At 30.3% G+C, this 18,712-nt stretch overlaps 2 protein-coding genes across 3 annotated transcripts in view; both read left to right on the top strand.

Moving 5' to 3' along the window:
• Window positions 1-2,932: 2,932 nt before the first annotated feature.
• LOC126781653 (uncharacterized) overlaps window positions 2,933-18,712 on the top strand; it is a 154,143-nt gene continuing 138,363 nt past the window's right edge. For both annotated transcript variants that reach the window (XM_050506598.1, XM_050506597.1), the window contains exon 1: window positions 2,933-3,047. The gene's annotated coding sequence lies outside the window, so the exon portion shown is untranslated. The remainder of the gene's footprint in view (window positions 3,048-18,712) is intronic.
• LOC126781886 (NADH-ubiquinone oxidoreductase chain 5-like) lies at window positions 8,388-14,373 on the top strand (the record flags this gene model as incomplete). Its single annotated transcript, XM_050507006.1, has 3 exons — window positions 8,388-8,393; window positions 13,634-13,835; window positions 14,162-14,373. Coding segments are annotated over exons 1-3 (420 nt in total), but the record flags the coding sequence as incomplete, so codon positions are not given.

The raw sequence follows: 18,712 nt of genomic DNA, 5'->3' as shown, positions 1-18,712 counted from the left end.
AATGAAAATGTAAAACACTTTAAAATGTTATCATTTCATTATAATATATATTGAAAACCAACGATCTAGGGCAGTTTTATTATATTATTAGCACTTTATTTTATTAGGTTGTAACTTATACTATTACTACTAATTAAATTATAACAAGCGCACGAAATTATTCTGTGTGAGTCTAGTTTTAGACACGACATTAATGCATCTGAATCCAGCAAGGCCCTGTGAGGTTTAAATATGATTAGCAGAGGTGGAAATTTCGCAAACGTCTAACATAGACATCAAGTTAATTTTGCACCAATAATAATAAGCCTTTATTTAGACTTGCACTGCTAACAATAATATAATTGAATCAGAAATCATAATGTTTTATTCAAGTATATACTACAAACATTTGGGAATTATTTTGCATTAATAAATGTAAAGCAAACACATCTTGGAAACAGCAGTGCTTAGTATTTTTGTGTTCCAGTTTGAAGGGTGAGTGAGCCAGTGTAATTACAGGCACAAGGGAAATAACATCTTCTTAATTCCCCAGGTTGGTGGCCCATTGGCGATGTAAGCGATGGTTAACATTTCTAACAATGCCAATGTCAATGCCAATATGGGCGTTGGTGACCATTTACCATCTGGTGGCCCATATATTCGTATATCTATTCTATAAAAACAATAGGCAATTCCAGCATTTAAATTCATAAGTATCTTATAGTTAACAAACCTGCTTTAGTTCTAATTTTAAGTACCCTGTAACACAAATACTTGGTTACTTAAAGGCCACGTTGATTTCTAAAATAATATAATCAATTGAGCTTGACAGCTTACAAAAAAAAAAATTAAAAAAAATTGCTTTTTGTTTATATGATATGCGTTCGTGTATCGTTTAATCGTATTAAGTTGAAATTTGTCGCTAGGACGTGTGAAAGTTTCTTGTTTATTTACTATTGTACCATAAGTTGCATACGATTTTTATCTCATGATGTTTCACAAACTAAATAGAAAGACATTGCATCTCGTCTAATAACTAATTTATCTCCAGTCAGATTGCAAGCATTAGAGAGTTTAAGACAAACTTTGGCCCTGTTTCATTCATTTTTTTTTATAGAATAGGACGGCGGACGACCATATGGGCCACCTGATGGTAAGTGGTCACCAAACGCCCTTAGACATTGGCATTGTAAGAAATGTCAACCATCGCTTACATAGCCATGCGCCACCAACCTTGGGAACTAAGATTTTATGTCCCTTGTGCCTGTAATTACACTGGCTCACTCATCCTTCAAACCGGAACACAACAATATCAAGTATTGTTGTTTTGCGGTAGAATACCTGATGAGTGGGTGGTACCTACCCAGACGAGCTTGCACAAAAGCCCTACCACCAGTAAACTCATTCAAACACTTGTGCTTTAAAATATGTGTTATATAGTCAGCATAGTGTAAGAATGACGTGAAATTACTTAAAAGTAATTTAATGAAATATAATATCAAATAAAGGATATATTTGTTTTTAGAATAGAATATTAAAAAATATAAAGATTTTAGTGAATCTTAAGTAAAAGTATTAATTGTCAAGCACTTAAATGATCTTTGAAACAAGCAAGCATTCTAATCGATTAATTAGACAAATATGTACATGTTGTAAAAACTAATTTTGCGAGTATTCCCTTTATCTTATTGCATTAATCGGTTATCAATTTATTTACAAAAATATCAATATAGCTAATGCTTATTTAAGTTAATAAAAAACTGTCTCGTTTGTCCAATATGACTATATCCCGTTCAATCCAATATAACCCAATACCTTACTTTCAGATAGAACCCAAGACCTTAGGATATAAGTTCCGGCCGTATAAGTTATTGGTTTCTTTGTTAAATAATTATAAGTAGTAGCAGAATTTTGCAGGGCTTACAATTCAGTGTCTAGAAAAGGAGGTAAAGCCATTCGTCCTACGAATGTGATATTTCCGTTTGTGTCCAGATTTGCCGTCCTATCGAATTATTAGAGTAAGCTAGCTAAGTCTCTATATCTCAATATAACATAGTATCTCCTGATCATTTCGCTATTACCCGTTGAAACTGACCGCCCAGACCAAAGTCATTATCATTATAATATCGCCCTCCATATTCATGTGTAATATATATTTTAATATGACTTTCCACGATTACCATAATCTACTTACATATTACAATAACAATCAGTTTTTAACAACTTTACCATTTAATATTGTTTTATAAAGTAATGAAATCATTCCAATTTGTAAAACATTGTTAATAAAAATCAATCAATAACATGTAACAACAATAAACCCCTCGTAAAATTATTATCACACGACGGAAAGTGAGCCACAGACAACACATAAAATATCAATACAGTTTTTATGACATTTCTTTATTTATTATCGTTTAAAGGGTAATAGTTTTTTTCACTAGACGTTTATTTTCAAATAAAACTTTGGTGTATTACAAAAATATAAAATATTTTTTGTGTGTATTTTGTACTCACATCACATACATATGTTTGAGATATTGTTACAATCCAAATAATATATTATTATAGCATTTTTATTATTTACGAACAACTCAATTTCCCAACATAATCATACAAATATAACCATTAATCGTATTTATCTAAATATAATAAGCGATAAATTAGTTATAATCATAACACTGTCGCAAGCTCTTTCAAAACTGGAGATCTATTTTATATCTATTTCACACTATCTGAAGCTCACACGCTCTCAATTGTTCGAACAATTATCAAATAGTATGGCAAATCGATAATCGAGAAATTCCCATTGTTACTAATTCTATCCTTAACCTTAATATACAATACATATTAGATTGGTATTATTTTTGATATGCGGCGAACGGTTTTGGTTTTACTTTTAGGTATGCGCGGGCGCAGGCAGTAGTCGGTTCCGCTCAGTGTTTCGACGACAGTGGCTGAGAACGAACTAAGTAACACGAACGAGACAACGCGCTTCGACATAGCTTGTGAACTGTGGCTATTGAACTTTTGTGCTTTGTGTGTGATATAGTTTATATACATTTTAGGTGAGTTTTATATTTTAATTTATGCTAATATATTATGATATATGGGAAGGTTGATTGAATTACTATAGATACAATTTAACTTTTTTTTATAAAAAAATATTTTTATATATTTAAAACATACATGATTATTACACTTATCATTCAATATATATATTTATATAAATATTAAATAAATAAACCGTAAATTCCTTTATAAAAAAATCGTTATATTATTTTTTTAAATGCAGTTACTTTAAAAAAAAAATTAACTGTACACAAAAATAAATATTAATTACTAAACTGACAAATAAATGGAGACTTGTTAAACGGTGTCAATGTACCGTACATTAGCTGTCATTAGCATGAAATATTATATGTTAATAAGACTTCAAAATAAATTCAGTCAATATTATGACACGATAAAAATTAAAACGAGACATATATTATTTACAAAGAGGAAAATATTATCCGTGTCATTAGAGAGTATAAGATGAAATTACTATGAATTTTTAAAAGTAATTGAAATATTATTTTAAACGTTGATTTTTTTTGGTGTTCTGTGAGATTCGAATTTCATATTTTAGAATTTATTTATATTATAAATTTAATTATATTATGAATAATTTCTAAAATTCGACATTTAAATTTCACCGAACACATCGCTTTAATTTCTATCTGGCAAAAAGTAGGGTGATATAATATTAGCCTATACCAGAAGCTATTTTTGAATATATTTATTTCTTGGATATATACATAGTAATCAGTCAAATTTAATAATGATTTTATAAACTCTATTAAATCATAATTATATAATTAATAAAGTTAAAAAAAATGTAAGTAACAGCCTGTAAATGTCCCAATGCTGGGCTAAGGCCTCCTCTCCCTTTTTGAGGAAAAGGTTTGGAGCTTATTCCACCACGCTGCTCCAATGCGGATTGGTGGAATACACATGTGGCAGAACTTCGATGAAATTAGACACATGCAGGTTTCCTCACGATGTTTTCCTTCACCGAAAAGCACGAGATGAATTATAAATAGAAATTAAAAATGTATAGGGTTGATAAAATAAAACTTATTCAATCATATAAGCTGATGATTGATAAAAAAACAATTTAACAATTTATTTTTAAAGTATTTCCTATATTTTTTGTAATAATTGTGAAAAGTAATCATTAGTGTTATTCTCGACGTTTTGTAATCAATTCTTGAAAAATAGTGTAGCAATGTTAAAATTAGCATATCTGCAACAATCGATGATTTTTTTTTCGTAATTTCGTAACATCCGATACAGTTCGCACGAAATATGTAACATCGACGGGCCATAACGAATACCTATTAGCACTCTTCAAAACTTCGCGAAACAGCCGTTAAATAATTTAGCGAGTCGAAAACGAATTATTAAAAATGAAAGTTTCTTTTTCCGGTGCGTTATGTTGACTATTTCACTTAAGAAAAATTTTGCTTTATTAAATATTTGCATGGACATTATGAATTATTTTTATGACTTCGCGCTCAATTTTATTAAAATAAAAATAATTTAATTCGAATATACCTTCATAAGTATTTAAATTAATGATATATCAATTATATTTAAAGAAACAATTTGCAAAGTCGCTCTAAAATGGAATTATTTTATAAAATATATAGCTGCTAATACATGAACCTTACCTTAGTATTTTCAATTTAAGGTAATCACTGTATCGACTACCGTGGGCAGTTAATTCTATCTAAATCAAATTGGTTTCAATATCAGATACCCAGGCGGCGTTTTGAAAAGATTTCAATTACTGGATTGTAAATTTCTAACCACAACGAACGCACGTTATTTAGGAATAATTTACTATAAGAAATCATAGCATGCTAGTTTTCTCTTGGTCTAAATATCCCACGCTTACTCGAAGGTGTGATGCGACCTACTAAGCGTACCACTCTCGCTGTCGTTAGAACGGACGGAAGCAAAGATGTTGATAGTATAATGCAGGAATAGAAATATATCTGTGATAGTCATTAATTCTTCGTAACTTGTTATTTTTATACGACCACGCTGTACAAGGACAGTAATGCAATTAACCTGTTTGTATGTTACCAACTAGAGCCTAAACTTGATGTCGACAAATGCCGTTAGGTTCCTAATGTTATTTAATATGTGAATATTATTTTATTGTAAATAAAATTTTGTTTTTTACGACTATTTGCTATTTTTAATGTCGTGTATATAAATTAAGTAGAAAATATTATACTAAAAATTTCGACTTAATTTAAATTCCTATGTTCTATCAAAATAATAATTTGCTACGAGTACATTTTACCCGTGGATCGGAGATGGTAATTTCTCGCGATGTGCCTATATCACTGTCCAGTTTAAGCTATTTCAAACGATTAAAAAAACAAGATATAGTTCCTCTTCTGTAAAAAAGAAAGACAATAAACAAACAATCACATTTTATAATATTAGAACGGATTCCTTGATCTAAAACCGTAATGATTATAATCTGTCATCGTTCACAGCTACCGAATGGATTTATATTGATTTATGACAAGGCATAGTATAGTTCTGTTTAATTAATATTTATAACATATAACAAATTATTGTTATAAGTTATAACTTAATAATTTAAATATAAAGATAACTTAACAATAATTACTTTAGCTTACAGTTTTAGTACGGAGATATTTTATGTCGTGTATATATTTTTTAAATATAGCTCATTATGTCAACGTAGACGAAGAGAAAATCGGACTGGACGCTTACCAGTCGAGCGCAGCGAATTTATTATAACATAGATACACGAAAACTATGTATATATGATTTGTAAATATTTCAAAAGTCTACTAAAAATTGGTTAAAATCAATTTATAATAAATAAATCACAATTAATAAAAAAAGTAAGCGATTATTTTAGTTTAATTTATACGACTCACCGTAATATAATAAATCATTTAACTTATTCTAAAAGGTGCCTACAACATTGCAATATCGACAAATACAGTAGTTTTAAAAATATTACTAGATATGCAGGTAAGATTTTTTAACACGTACAGCTATGAGCAGATAAATTGCATGACTCGATATTTATCATTAACAAAAAAAAATATAATTGGATTAAAACTTGGTTTTATTCGAGCAAAGTGATATTAGTTGTTAAAACTATTTGTAATCTTTACGAATATTATGAAGACCAAAACTAGTATGTTTGTTTATTTATTTATTTTTCAAGTCAAGACTTTCAAGTCTTAACTGCTAAACCGATCATCAGCAAATTTTACATAAACGTTGTCAGTGGTAAAAAAGGGACATAGGGTGCCACAAATCTTCCCTTCTAGAAACGAACTCTACTGGTGGTAGAGCTTTGTGCAAGCTCGTCTGGGTAGGTACCACCCACTGATCAGATATTCTACCGCAAAACAGCAGTACTTGGTATTGTACAGGCACAAGGAACATAACATCTTAGTTCCCAAGGTTGGTGGCGCAGTGGTGATGTAAGCGATGGTTAATATTTCTTACAATGTCAATGTTTATGGGCGTTGGTGACAACTTATCATCAGGTGGCCCATATGCTCGTCCGCCTTCCTATTCTATAAAAAAAAAGAAGAAGAAATCTTGAGTTTATATAATGTTCGTATTATATAAATTCAAGATTCCTTTTGAATCGATATCTAACTTCGTGTATCACTTTACATAATTAAAACTTTTTTCATTTTATCGTTACATAATTACTATGGAATATATTTTAAGTTTGTACCGAATAATTTCCATGCGTGAACTGCATTACAAATAAATACCATTAACGCAGAAGTTTATTTTTGTAAAACTGCCAATAATCGCTCTTCGCTCTCTCGAGTATCGTTAAATATTATCCATACTTATAAAATCGTTTCTCCTGACTGACTTAATTCAATCAACGCATATCCAAAACTACTGAGTCCAGAAAACTGATTTTTTTTTCTCTGTGTGTATTTGCAATCAGCCCCAAGGCTTTGAGCAAATTTGTTCAGTGATGCTGAGAAAACTGAAATTTGAAAATTTTAACTTTAAGGGGAAACCCTTTTTGTATTACTTTGTGTGAATTTTATGCTTAAGTCAGAAAGGGCAACTAAAGATAATTTTATTTTTAGTATTTAAGCAAAGGTAATAAAATAATTCTTAAAGCGTATAGATAACTACTAATGCGTATTAACCTTTTACATTCTCGTTTTGAAGTGCATACCTTGGAGTGATCGTGATTTCTCGAGATCGTTCACAATACTTAGAATAAGAATGTTGACTATTATTTAATATGGTAATTTATTTCAAATGTCTTATATGAGACCTCATTAAATCAAAAACAGTATTATACGTAACTGAAATTAATTAGCCCTTACACTATGATTGGAATTTTGTTCTACTGAAATGAGAAACACACTTTTGTAATACAATATCTTAATTATATAGTATTATGACTGCCTCATTGGTCTAGTGGCTAGTTGTATGGCTGCAGACCTGGAGGTCCTGTGTTCAAATCCCAGGTCGGGTCTATAAAAAGTTATTAGGTTTTTCTGTCGAAAATTCTCAATAGCAGCCCGGAGTCTGGAAGTTGATAGTATGCACACTCCTGTGCCTCGGATAGCTCGTAAAGCCGATGGTCCTGCGCCTGAACTCTTTCCGATCGTGTCGGATAGCCGTTCCATCGGATTATGAAAGTTAGGGAATTAGAATTGGCCGCCGTGGCCGAAATTGGTCTGGAGGATCTTAGTACATACTAATTTTAATTATATGTATGTATGTATAATTTTAATTATATATATATATTTTATTTTATTTGTCTTTTCCCTCATACTTTACAGTTGTCCTCTGCCTCAGAGTTGCCTGGAAAAGATCGGTGCTTCTGTAAATTTGTACATTCGGTAATTTGTTATTTAATTATATTTTGTTTATTGGTGTGCAATAAAGTTTAAATAAATAAATTTTTCTGTTTAATCAAACAGTTTGGAAGTGTGTTAGTTTAAATAAGTGTTTTGTCTCTAGCGTATTATAAAATATTTCATTAATAGTACACTAATATAATAATTATTTTACAGTACAAAATTATATTTCCTTAGTTTTTAATTGTTTTCTTTCTACCGTTCAATAGTTTTTGAGATAGAGTTGGTTCAACAAGTTAAATTATTACTATTGTTATTATTGTTATGTGTTGCATTGATATACAACACTAGTAAATTATACAACAGACTGTTACTGGCTGAACTGACAGCCATTTATGAACGAAAATATAACAAACCAAATACCATCTACTATAAAAAACAAATGCGAAATAGAATTAAGTAAATTATTTTATTATACTCTATGAATATGCATATAATTATTAGGCATAAAGGCTAACAATGAAGGTAACAATAGTTGGTAATATGTGCTTTTGCAATAGAATGCCGAGTTTAACGTTTTTGCTAAACAAACTGTTATGCCTCAATCACGGCTTTGAGTTAATTGGTTCATTCATTTAAAATGCTATTTTTAAAATTGTAAGCAATGGCGGTTATTTAATAATAAATAAAACAACAGCCCATAAAGGTCCTACTAATAAGTACAATCTCATCGTGGTAAAGGAGACGGTTTGAAGGTTGAAGCTTTACGTTATGCATGTGGCAAAATTTCATCCGATACGTGCAAATATACTTCACAATGTCATCCTTCGCCGTTAATTGTATTAAATTACATTAACTCAGAGGAATTGGTTTGAATCCGCTATATTCGGCTAAGATTCATACGTTCTATTCACTGAACCATCACGGCTCGCTGGCTCTCTCTTTTATCGAATAAGATAATACCATTTTTATGATTTGTACTCAAAAAGTTTACAGAAATTAATTGTACAGTTTTCAACTCTAATGTAAGGCCAGACAAGATTACAGTGATGTTGAAACTATATAAATAAGTTAGTGTAACAGAGAAAAATTAATAAAATATAACCTTGTACTTAAATTTTTAGTCGAATATATAACATTTAGCAAAATTGAATTTAGCCATTTTAAGCAATAGAAATTATATATTATTATTTTTCCTTTGTATATATATATATATACATATATAATGAAATAAGGTCAGACTTTGTATCAGGCAATGTCTTTTACAAAATATGTTAATTTAAATATCGTTTAATTGTATTAAATTACATTAACTCAGAGGAATTGGTTTGAATCCGCTATATTCGGCTAAGATTCATACGTTCTATTCACTGAACCATCACGGCTCGCTGGCTCTCTCTTTTATCGAATAAGATAATACCATTTTTATGATTTGTACTCAAAAAGTTTACAGAAATTAATTGTACAGTTTTCAACTCTAATGTAAGGCCAGACAAGATTACAGTGATGTTGAAACTATATAAATAAGTTAGTGTAACAGAGAAAAATTAATAAAATATAACCTGTATATAATATAAATTGTACTTAAATTTTTAGTCGAATATATAACATTTAGCAAAATTGAATTTAGCCATTTTAAGCAATAGAAATTATATATTATTATTTTTCCTTTGTATATATATATATATATACATATATAATGAAATAAGGTCAGACTTTGTATCAGGCAATGTCTTTTACAAAATATGTTAATTTAAATATCGTGTGTATTTTTAGTAAATATTAAAAAAATATATATATCCGAATGGAAATGCGATTTTTGTGTAGGTTCAATCAGATGTAATCTTTTAATATCGTTTAATTTATTGTTAAAAACATTATTTTGTAAATGTGGTTTTATAGGAAATAATATGTATGTATGTGTGCAAATTTACCAAAACAGGACCATATTCTTATCGCTTTGTTTCCATAAATTTAACATGCAACGATACCTTAATGGCTACCCTTGTAATTATAAGATAAAAATTCCGACTCAAATTTCAACTAAAAAGGACTGACAGAATTATTATTTTTCAGTGAATTTAACTTAAGGTTTCATCTAAAGAGTATTTTATGTATTTTATTATTAGGTACTATATTAGCATAATACATAAGTCTGCCCTAAATTGAAGAGGGATTGGAACATACTGCTCATCTATAGTGAAGAAGACAAATTTATCTTAATACCCAATAAAATTTCAATAATTTTATAACTTTAATTTGTCATGTAACTTTAATTTCAATCGATCTCTTATGGTGGATAAAAGCGATGTTCTAGCGCTTTCTGAAGCACAAAAATATAAAGCTACGCGTCAAATAATTAACTGCGTCCTTGGTTCACGATAAAATCATTATTATGCATCTCACTTCACTGGATTACGAGCTCGGAGCCCTATTAGAACCCTATTAAATTACCTTTTCGCAATATATGCAAGGCGAATATGTAGTCGTTAGAACGCGTGAATCTTAACCGTCGATCGTGGGTTAAAACCCGGGCAAGCACCACTGAATTTTCATGTGCTTAATTTGTGATTATAATTCATTTCGTGCTTGACGGTGAAGGAAAACATCGTGAGGAAACCTGCATGTGTCTAATTTCATTGAAATTATGCTACATGTGTATTCTACCAACCCGCATTGGAGCAGCGTGGTGGAATAAGCTCCAAACCTTCTCCTCAAAAGGGAGAGGAGGCCTTAGCCCAGCAGTGGGACATTCACAGGCTGTTACTGTAATATATGCAAGAATTTAGTTAGAGGGTAGGCTCTTCGGCTGAGGTCCCGAGTTCAAATTTGGGCAGTAATTCATAGCAACAGATCGAAATTAGAGCGCTGGCATTGACATAATCTCGTGCAAGTAAAATATTTGATTAAAATAATTGATCTTATCGAAATTCCGCCTGACTACTAGATTGAGAAAATAAAGTCTCTATTTGCGCACACATTTATGCACTATATATAATATTTTCTGTGTAATGGACTACTCGAAAAAAAAACTTATAACAAATTGTCGTAAATTATTTTAAATATTATATATATAATATTAAAAATAGTTTAGTTATAATCTGCATAACAACATCGTGTTACAATTGTACGTAACTAACCACACACGCCTCGTAATGAGCATTACATAATGTAAATAAATAGTACCGGTGACAGCTTAGTACTTACTATAGCATGAGAGCACTTAAGAGCTTACGTTTCAACCACACTAGAGTTGTATTACGGTTTTAATTTTAAATAAATAATAAATTTTTTTTTTTTATTAAAAATATAAATTTACTACGGCCCAATCACCGTTAAAATGCGTAAATTATTTATCGATGATTCCGATTTCAAACTCGACCAAACAATATTGAATTTTTATTTATTTAATTTGTGTCGACAATTCATCTTGTGATCGGCGGTGAAGGAAAACATCGTGAGAAAACCAACATATGTTGAATGAAAATCTGCCAAGCATTGCGGGCTACCACGATTACGAACCCGCATCGAAGCAATACGGTGCATTAGGATCTACAACTTTTCCTCAAAAAGGAGAGGAGACCTTAGCCCAGTGGTGGGACAATGATACGCTTCTTACTTTTAAGATACATCGTCATTTCTGTGTTCAAATTTAAACAAATGAAACGGAAATGACACAAATATTTAAATCAATTTAAGTAGTTAAATATCTCGATTGTTTTAAACGTTTGCTTCGAAATTGTTGCCGACATTCAACGATATTCGATTGTACTTGAAGTTAATTGATGCATACAATTAACATATCAAATCATGACATGCGAACTCGATCAACGTGATAGGATGTAATGTATGCAATGTGATATTAGATAATGATATTGATGAATTGTTTTTAGAAATATCGTAAATATAATATATTAGTTTTGATAAAATCATATCATGATCATATTTATGATTATTTTACGTCTGTTTATTATAGTAATAAATATAAAATACGCATTTTACGTTCATTCAACATATTGTCACTTAGGACAGAAATTAAATAGCACATTTTTTTATAGTATAGGACAATCATATGTGTTACCTGATGCTAAGTGGTCACAAACGCCTATATACATTGGCATTATAAGAAATGTTAACTATCGCTTACATCGCCAATGTGCCACTAACCTTGGGAACTAAGATGTAATGTCCCTTGTGATTGTTATTATACTACCTCACACACCCTTCATACCGGAACACAACAATACCAAGTACTGACGTTATGCGGTAGAATATCTGATGAGTGGGTGGTACCTACCCAGACGAGCTTGCAAAGAACAATCTCGTTGCTCCACAAAAATAATTCATACCATCATAATTCATATCGCAAAAAATATGAATATATATATATAAAGGAAATCATATATATCAAACAGTTTTCGTGATGTTTTAAAAATGTATAAATCTCAAATATGTGTTTCGCGCAGAGGCGAAAACGCATCGGGTTATAAATGTTCGAAGATTTGCAGTTCTTGTGAAAGTAGCCGGCCATAACTTATTCTCTACACGCGACGAAACTATGGATCTGGTTAAGCCCTTCACACATTAACGAAAGCATAGCGTTTTCTTTTATTTTTGGATATTCAATTACCTGCGATATGTGAGTAGCGTTTTTTATTTTATTACGGATAATACGAACACGAAACTTTACTCTTTTACAAAGACGATATGCGTTAAGAAAATTTAATTTAATGATATTTGTTAGCTGTGTAGTGTTATGTTTATTTTTGTAAATAACTATATTTTTCATGTGTGATTTAAAATAATTAACAGCTCATAAGTAGCCCTGTGCAAAAAGGAATCGTTTAAATGTGACAACATCAAAGTATTACATATTTATCATCAAGAATAAAAAATCCGAATAACATAATTAAACACATTCAACAAATCACAAATCGCGTCAGTAATAAAAATAATCGTTTATAAGTAGTGTTTTTTTTTTTATATTGTAATTTTGTATACGAGTCTTGTTACTGGAATAAATAAATTATTATTAATATTATTAGTAATGAATGATATTTTAAAATTAGCCAATTTTATTAACAACGCATATGTAATAATATAGGAATCTTCTAACTATATTGTAATTTTGGAATTTTAAAAGTTTCTTTCAACGTACGTATGTATGATCACACAGCGTTTTCGCTTTCGCTAACACCGTAGTCTCATGTTAAAAAGCATAAGGCGCACGTAGCGGTATTCTGACGCAACTAATTACACACTGGCTAGTCGAATTGTTAACATAAGTATATGATGTTAAGCGAAAGTTACACAAAACATAATACTACGGGTTAAGTAAAAAAACGTGACTAAGTTGAACTTACTAATAAATAAACCGTGAACAGATAGTATTTATATTATTATTTATTTTAATGTGAACTCTCACACATATACATACATACAACAATTCAAACTTCATGGAATAAACTTCTTTATGTACATAAAAATATATATTATTATTAAATATTCCGGTTTAACTTACGTAAGTAAACTTATTCACTGTTATGTTAGAAATACTCCCCTTTTTCTTGTCGTCTCCGCGGGCGTGCTGTCCATGCTCTCGGTGTATCTTCGTATCAGTTTCGAGTTTCTGGTGTGCATGTTTTTATTTCCGTGCAGCATCACGACAAAAAAATTTGATGGCAATTTTTTTTTGTGATCTCATTTATAAATATATATATAGTTTATTTATTACATAAATTACATCTCATGTACATAATGTCTAGCATAGTATAACTATATTTATGGCTGGAATTTGTGCTAATTATGAGTTTGATTTAAAAAAAATTATTGCTATTTCTACTTTAAGTCAGTTAGGTTTAATAATAAGAATTTTAAGAATGGGATATAGAGATTTAGCTTTTTTTCATTTATTAACTCATGCAATATTTAAGGCTTTATTATTTATATGTGCTGGAGTTATTATTCATATAATGAATCCGAACCGAAACAGCCTGTGAATGTCCCACTGCTGGGCTAAAGGCCTCCTCTCCTCTTTTTGAGGAGAATGTTTGGAGCTTATTCCACCACGCTGCTCCAATGCGTTTTGGTGGAATACACATGTGGCAGAATTTCAGTGAAATTAGACACATGCAGGTTTCCTCACGATGTTTTCCTTCACCGTAAAGCACGAGATGAATTATAATCACAAATTAAGCACATGAAAATTCAGTGGTGCTTGCCCGGGTTTGATCCCACGATCATCGGTTAAGATTCACGCGTTCTTACCGCTGGGCCATCTCGACTTTTTCTTTATATAATGAATAATAATCAGGATATTCGATTAATAGGGGGAATTAGATTATATATTCCATTAACTTCTTTATGTATAAATATTTCTAATTTAGCGTTATGTGGTATTCCTTTTTTAGCTGGATTTTATTCTAAGGATCTAATTTTAGAATTAGTTAGAATAAGAAATTTAAATTATATAATATATAGCATAGTATATATATATACTATGCTAGACATTATGTATATATATATAAGCTTTTCAGAGCCAGGCATTAGGCTTGTTATATAACTATATTAACAGTTGTAGTAACAGCCTATGAATGTCTCACTGCTGGCCCACTTAAGGCCTCCTCTCCCTTTTTGAGGGTTTGGAGCTTTTTTTTTTTTTATATGCCCCGGGATGGCAAATGACTCTACTCCACCTGATGGTAAGTGGTAGTAGAGTCCAAACGCGACGACGTTATACTTATACCACCACGTTGCTAAATTGTGGCTTGGTGAAATACACATGTGGTAGAATTTCAGTAAAATTAGACACATGCAGTTTTCCTCACGATGTTTTCCTTCGCCGTCAAACACGAGATGGATTATAATCACAAATTTAGAACACGAAAATTCAGTGGTGCTTGCCCGGGTTTGAACCCACGATCATCGGTTAAGATTCACGCATTCTTACCACTGGGCCATCTCGGCTACTACATTTTTCTTATCTATAATCAATTACTAAATAACTATATATATATTAATTTACAAGAACCGTTTTTAATTTATTATAAATCGTTACAATTAATAGTCATCAATTCTTTTGCATTTTGTATGACTAAATGTTACAATACTTGTTATGGTAATGATCAGAGTTGCAATGAGCACAGTCACGTGAATATATTAATCTATTTAACAAGTTCTAAGCTCACAAACGCTTGCTACTTTGCTTTAACTTAAACCATTCCTCAAGTAATGGTTCGCGAACCAACTCATTAGTAACCTGTTTAATATTACATTTATTATATAACAAAGAAATGAAGCTATATATCATATATTTTAAATATTTTTCCATATCCTTCCTTATAATTATATTGAATTAATTAATAACAAAATATTTTTATTCGAATAGACTTATGCAAGTTATTTTCTGTCGTCGAGCGTTACAACCGGTTCTAAATGTAGATTCGATAAGAAGCAGCAAGAACAAAGTATCTACTTTAAAAAAAAAAGACAACTAAAAATTAGAATATACTATTTATTAATTAATAACTATTGTAATTAAGTTATATTATAATTATATAATATTACGAAACGTACTAGATTCAAATTATAAAACAATAATATTAAGACAATATTAAGCCGAACCTTATAATGTTTAAAGTTATTTATGAAGACATAATGATATATATCCAAGACTTTCTCGATGCTGTACGTGTAGTGGTATGTAAGGTACCAGACCGGGCAGGAGTCATTGTACCCAAGTTCACTCCCCTCGCCTCATCACGTCCTGAATACTAACCTTTTTTTGTATTTTATTAACTGGACAAACCAAAAGAGAATGAAAAGAAAGATTAATTAATTACATAACCGAACTACGAGGTCACAGATCAAGATTATATTAAATTTATTGCTACCACCGGTATGTAGATTCTAGTGAGAAAAACCGGCAAGTAACTTAATAACTTTTACTCGTCAATCATACGTGTAATAAATATACAATAATTGTACACAAGTTAAAATTTTGTTTTTGGTAATTGTAAGTTGTTCCATCCTTTATTATTAAAAAATAAGTAATGATATGTAATAAAATTGATTAAAAATCTTACTTAAATTAATTTTCATATTTCACGCAGTGGGCCGTAGCCCTCGGATTGGTAGCTTAAGATAATTTAAAAAACGCCGATTATTTTGAGTCGAAATTAATATTAAGCAACAGCAACACAGCAGGGCTACTGTCCTTAGTGTGAAAACGAAAGATTTAATTAAATTGATGTAATATTTTAATCGATTTATTATATAATCCTTCTTATATTTCCATTAGTATATATATTTCCACTAGCATTTAAAGCAAAATCGTAAAATCTCTATCAAGCCATATTATATGCTTTTATTTATTTAAATAACAGCAATACTTTAGCTTTATTTTGCTGTATTCCGGCTTAGGACAGTGAGCAAGTCAGTGTTACTGCGAAAACATGGGACACAACATTATTCCCATAATATTTCATTCGTTCATTGAAAAATTAATATATTTAATACCTACCATATAATTAACTCGGCTATGAGTTTAAAAGACATTTAACTCGATTTACTATTTTGTAAAACAATAAGTAAATAAAAGTAACAAAGCGATATTTTAAATAGCTTATTTTATAGTTACGTATAAAGCAACGGATTAACTTCGATTTATTTAATTATTATTATTATTTATCATTTAAGCTTAAATAATAAATTAAACATTGTTTCTTATATATTAGGAAAGTGTGTGTGAATAATGCTGTGTGTGTAAATATCAAATCGACTTCGCGGTGGAGTGTCACACGGCATATCAATAATCCTTTAAGTATATAATAACCGTAATATACAATAATGCTGCTAACAGGAATTTACATACTCAAGATATATTATTTATACTTCATAAAATAATATATGTCCGGTTATTATATTAAAGAAACGATTTCTTTTTTCTTATGGGTTATTCAAAAGCGATTCTATTGAAAAAAAAATTAAGAAACGAAGTTACATGTATAGGACATATGTAAACGGCTTTAATTTCTTAATTCGAAAACGATCGGTTACTGATGTACATTATCCGTAACAGCCTGTGAATGTCCCACTGCTGGGCTAAAGGCCTCCTCTCCTCTTTTTGAGGAGAAGGTTTGGAGCTTATTCCACCACGCTGCTCCAATGCGGGTTGGTGGAATACACATGTGGCAGAATTTCAGTGAAATTAGACACATGCAGGTTTCCTCACGATGTTTTCCTTCACCGTAAAGCACGAGATGAATTATAAACACAAATTAAGCACATGAAAATTCAGTGGTGCTTGCCCGGGTTTGAACCCACGATCATCGGTTAGGATTCCCGCGTTCTTACCACAGGGCCATCTCGGCTAATGTACATTAACGATTTGTTAAATATTTTACCTTTAGTTACCAAGCAATAGATGAGATTTAATGAAAATCGAATATACATGTAAAAACATGCTTGAATAAAATTTATATAGATTTATTATTGACCTTAAAGTACATAAAAAGATTGAAAACTGCTATGTTTTATAACGAACATAAGAATAAATAGGCTATATTTAAAATATAATAGCTCATGAAGGTTTACATGCTTATATAATAATTATTATTAAGGCTCTCAGAGACCTCTAAATCATCGCTCACATACATGCATTATCCTCCTGAGTACAGATATTTCAATGGCCAACTTCTTATATAGATATGAGTATGTATCTTGTAAGGTAAAGTTGTGAGCTAAAGACGGAGAAGAACGCTCTAACTCGGTCAAGTCGACGGATATGTTTCTTTGATCTTGACATTACGTGCAGGGTGAATGTCGAGATAAAATGTAAAGCCATCTGCGCAAGATCCATCGATATTATTATTAATAATAAAATAACTTTATTTATTACCAAATAAAATTTAAAAAAATCTTTAATTAGTGTAAGCTCTTGCGAGCACTTTCGAATTGTCATTTTACAATATTAAATATTAATATTAAATCTACAACCGGTTCGGAAAGTAGAATCTACGGAGAAGAACCAGCATTAAACTCAATATTTACTCTTTCTGGAAAATCAAATCATAGATAATTAAATACAATTGAATTATTATTTATCTTGCATGAAAATCAATGAATACGAACCACACTTTTTTGTCATCTATAATCCAATTATATTATAAAGAACCTGTGGCTTAGAGTCACTGATAACAGTAATTCAAAGAGCTGTTGTCTTTCTGTTTCAATATGGCAATTCCTTAAGTAACAATGCGTTATGTGAGGCGTTATGTTACTCAACTTGAATTCGCTTAAACTTGCATAATGCAATACATTAGTATTGCTGTTTTTTTTGTTTAAAGTAAAAGTGAGCCAGAATAAATTGCATTAATATCTTCGATGCCATGGATCACAGTGTATTTGTTTATATTTTTATAGTATTTAATAATTAATCATTGAAATGTGTGTGTGTGAAATACATTTTTCTACATCGACTTCCGTGTTTTATTTCTAAAATACTACATTGTGACGTAAACACTGCAACTTCTTGTAACGTAAATGTCTACTATAAAAAGATATGAATCAACTTGTTCCTTCTGCCTTTAATGTAACATTAAAATAAAATTCTTGTAATATTAAATAAAAGTAATAAAAGATGTGAAGTAGTTATTTTTTAAGATAACGCAAAGATATTATGGTAGTTTTTTTGAGAAGAAACTGCCGGTTAGTTCTCATAGTTGACGCATTTTTTTTAGAATAAAAAATATAGTAGGTACACAATTTTTCAGTCTATTTAAGTCCGAAATAACGGACATAACATTTTCTTTCTAAAAAGCCAATGGTGACTCGTTTATTTAATT

This window comes from Nymphalis io, chromosome 4 (genome assembly GCF_905147045.1).
Source record: "Nymphalis io chromosome 4, ilAglIoxx1.1, whole genome shotgun sequence".
NCBI classification, from domain to species: Eukaryota; Metazoa; Arthropoda; class Insecta; order Lepidoptera; family Nymphalidae; genus Nymphalis; species Nymphalis io.
Note: the sequence above shows the minus strand (reverse complement) of the source record. Positions and strands in the feature narration are given on the sequence as shown.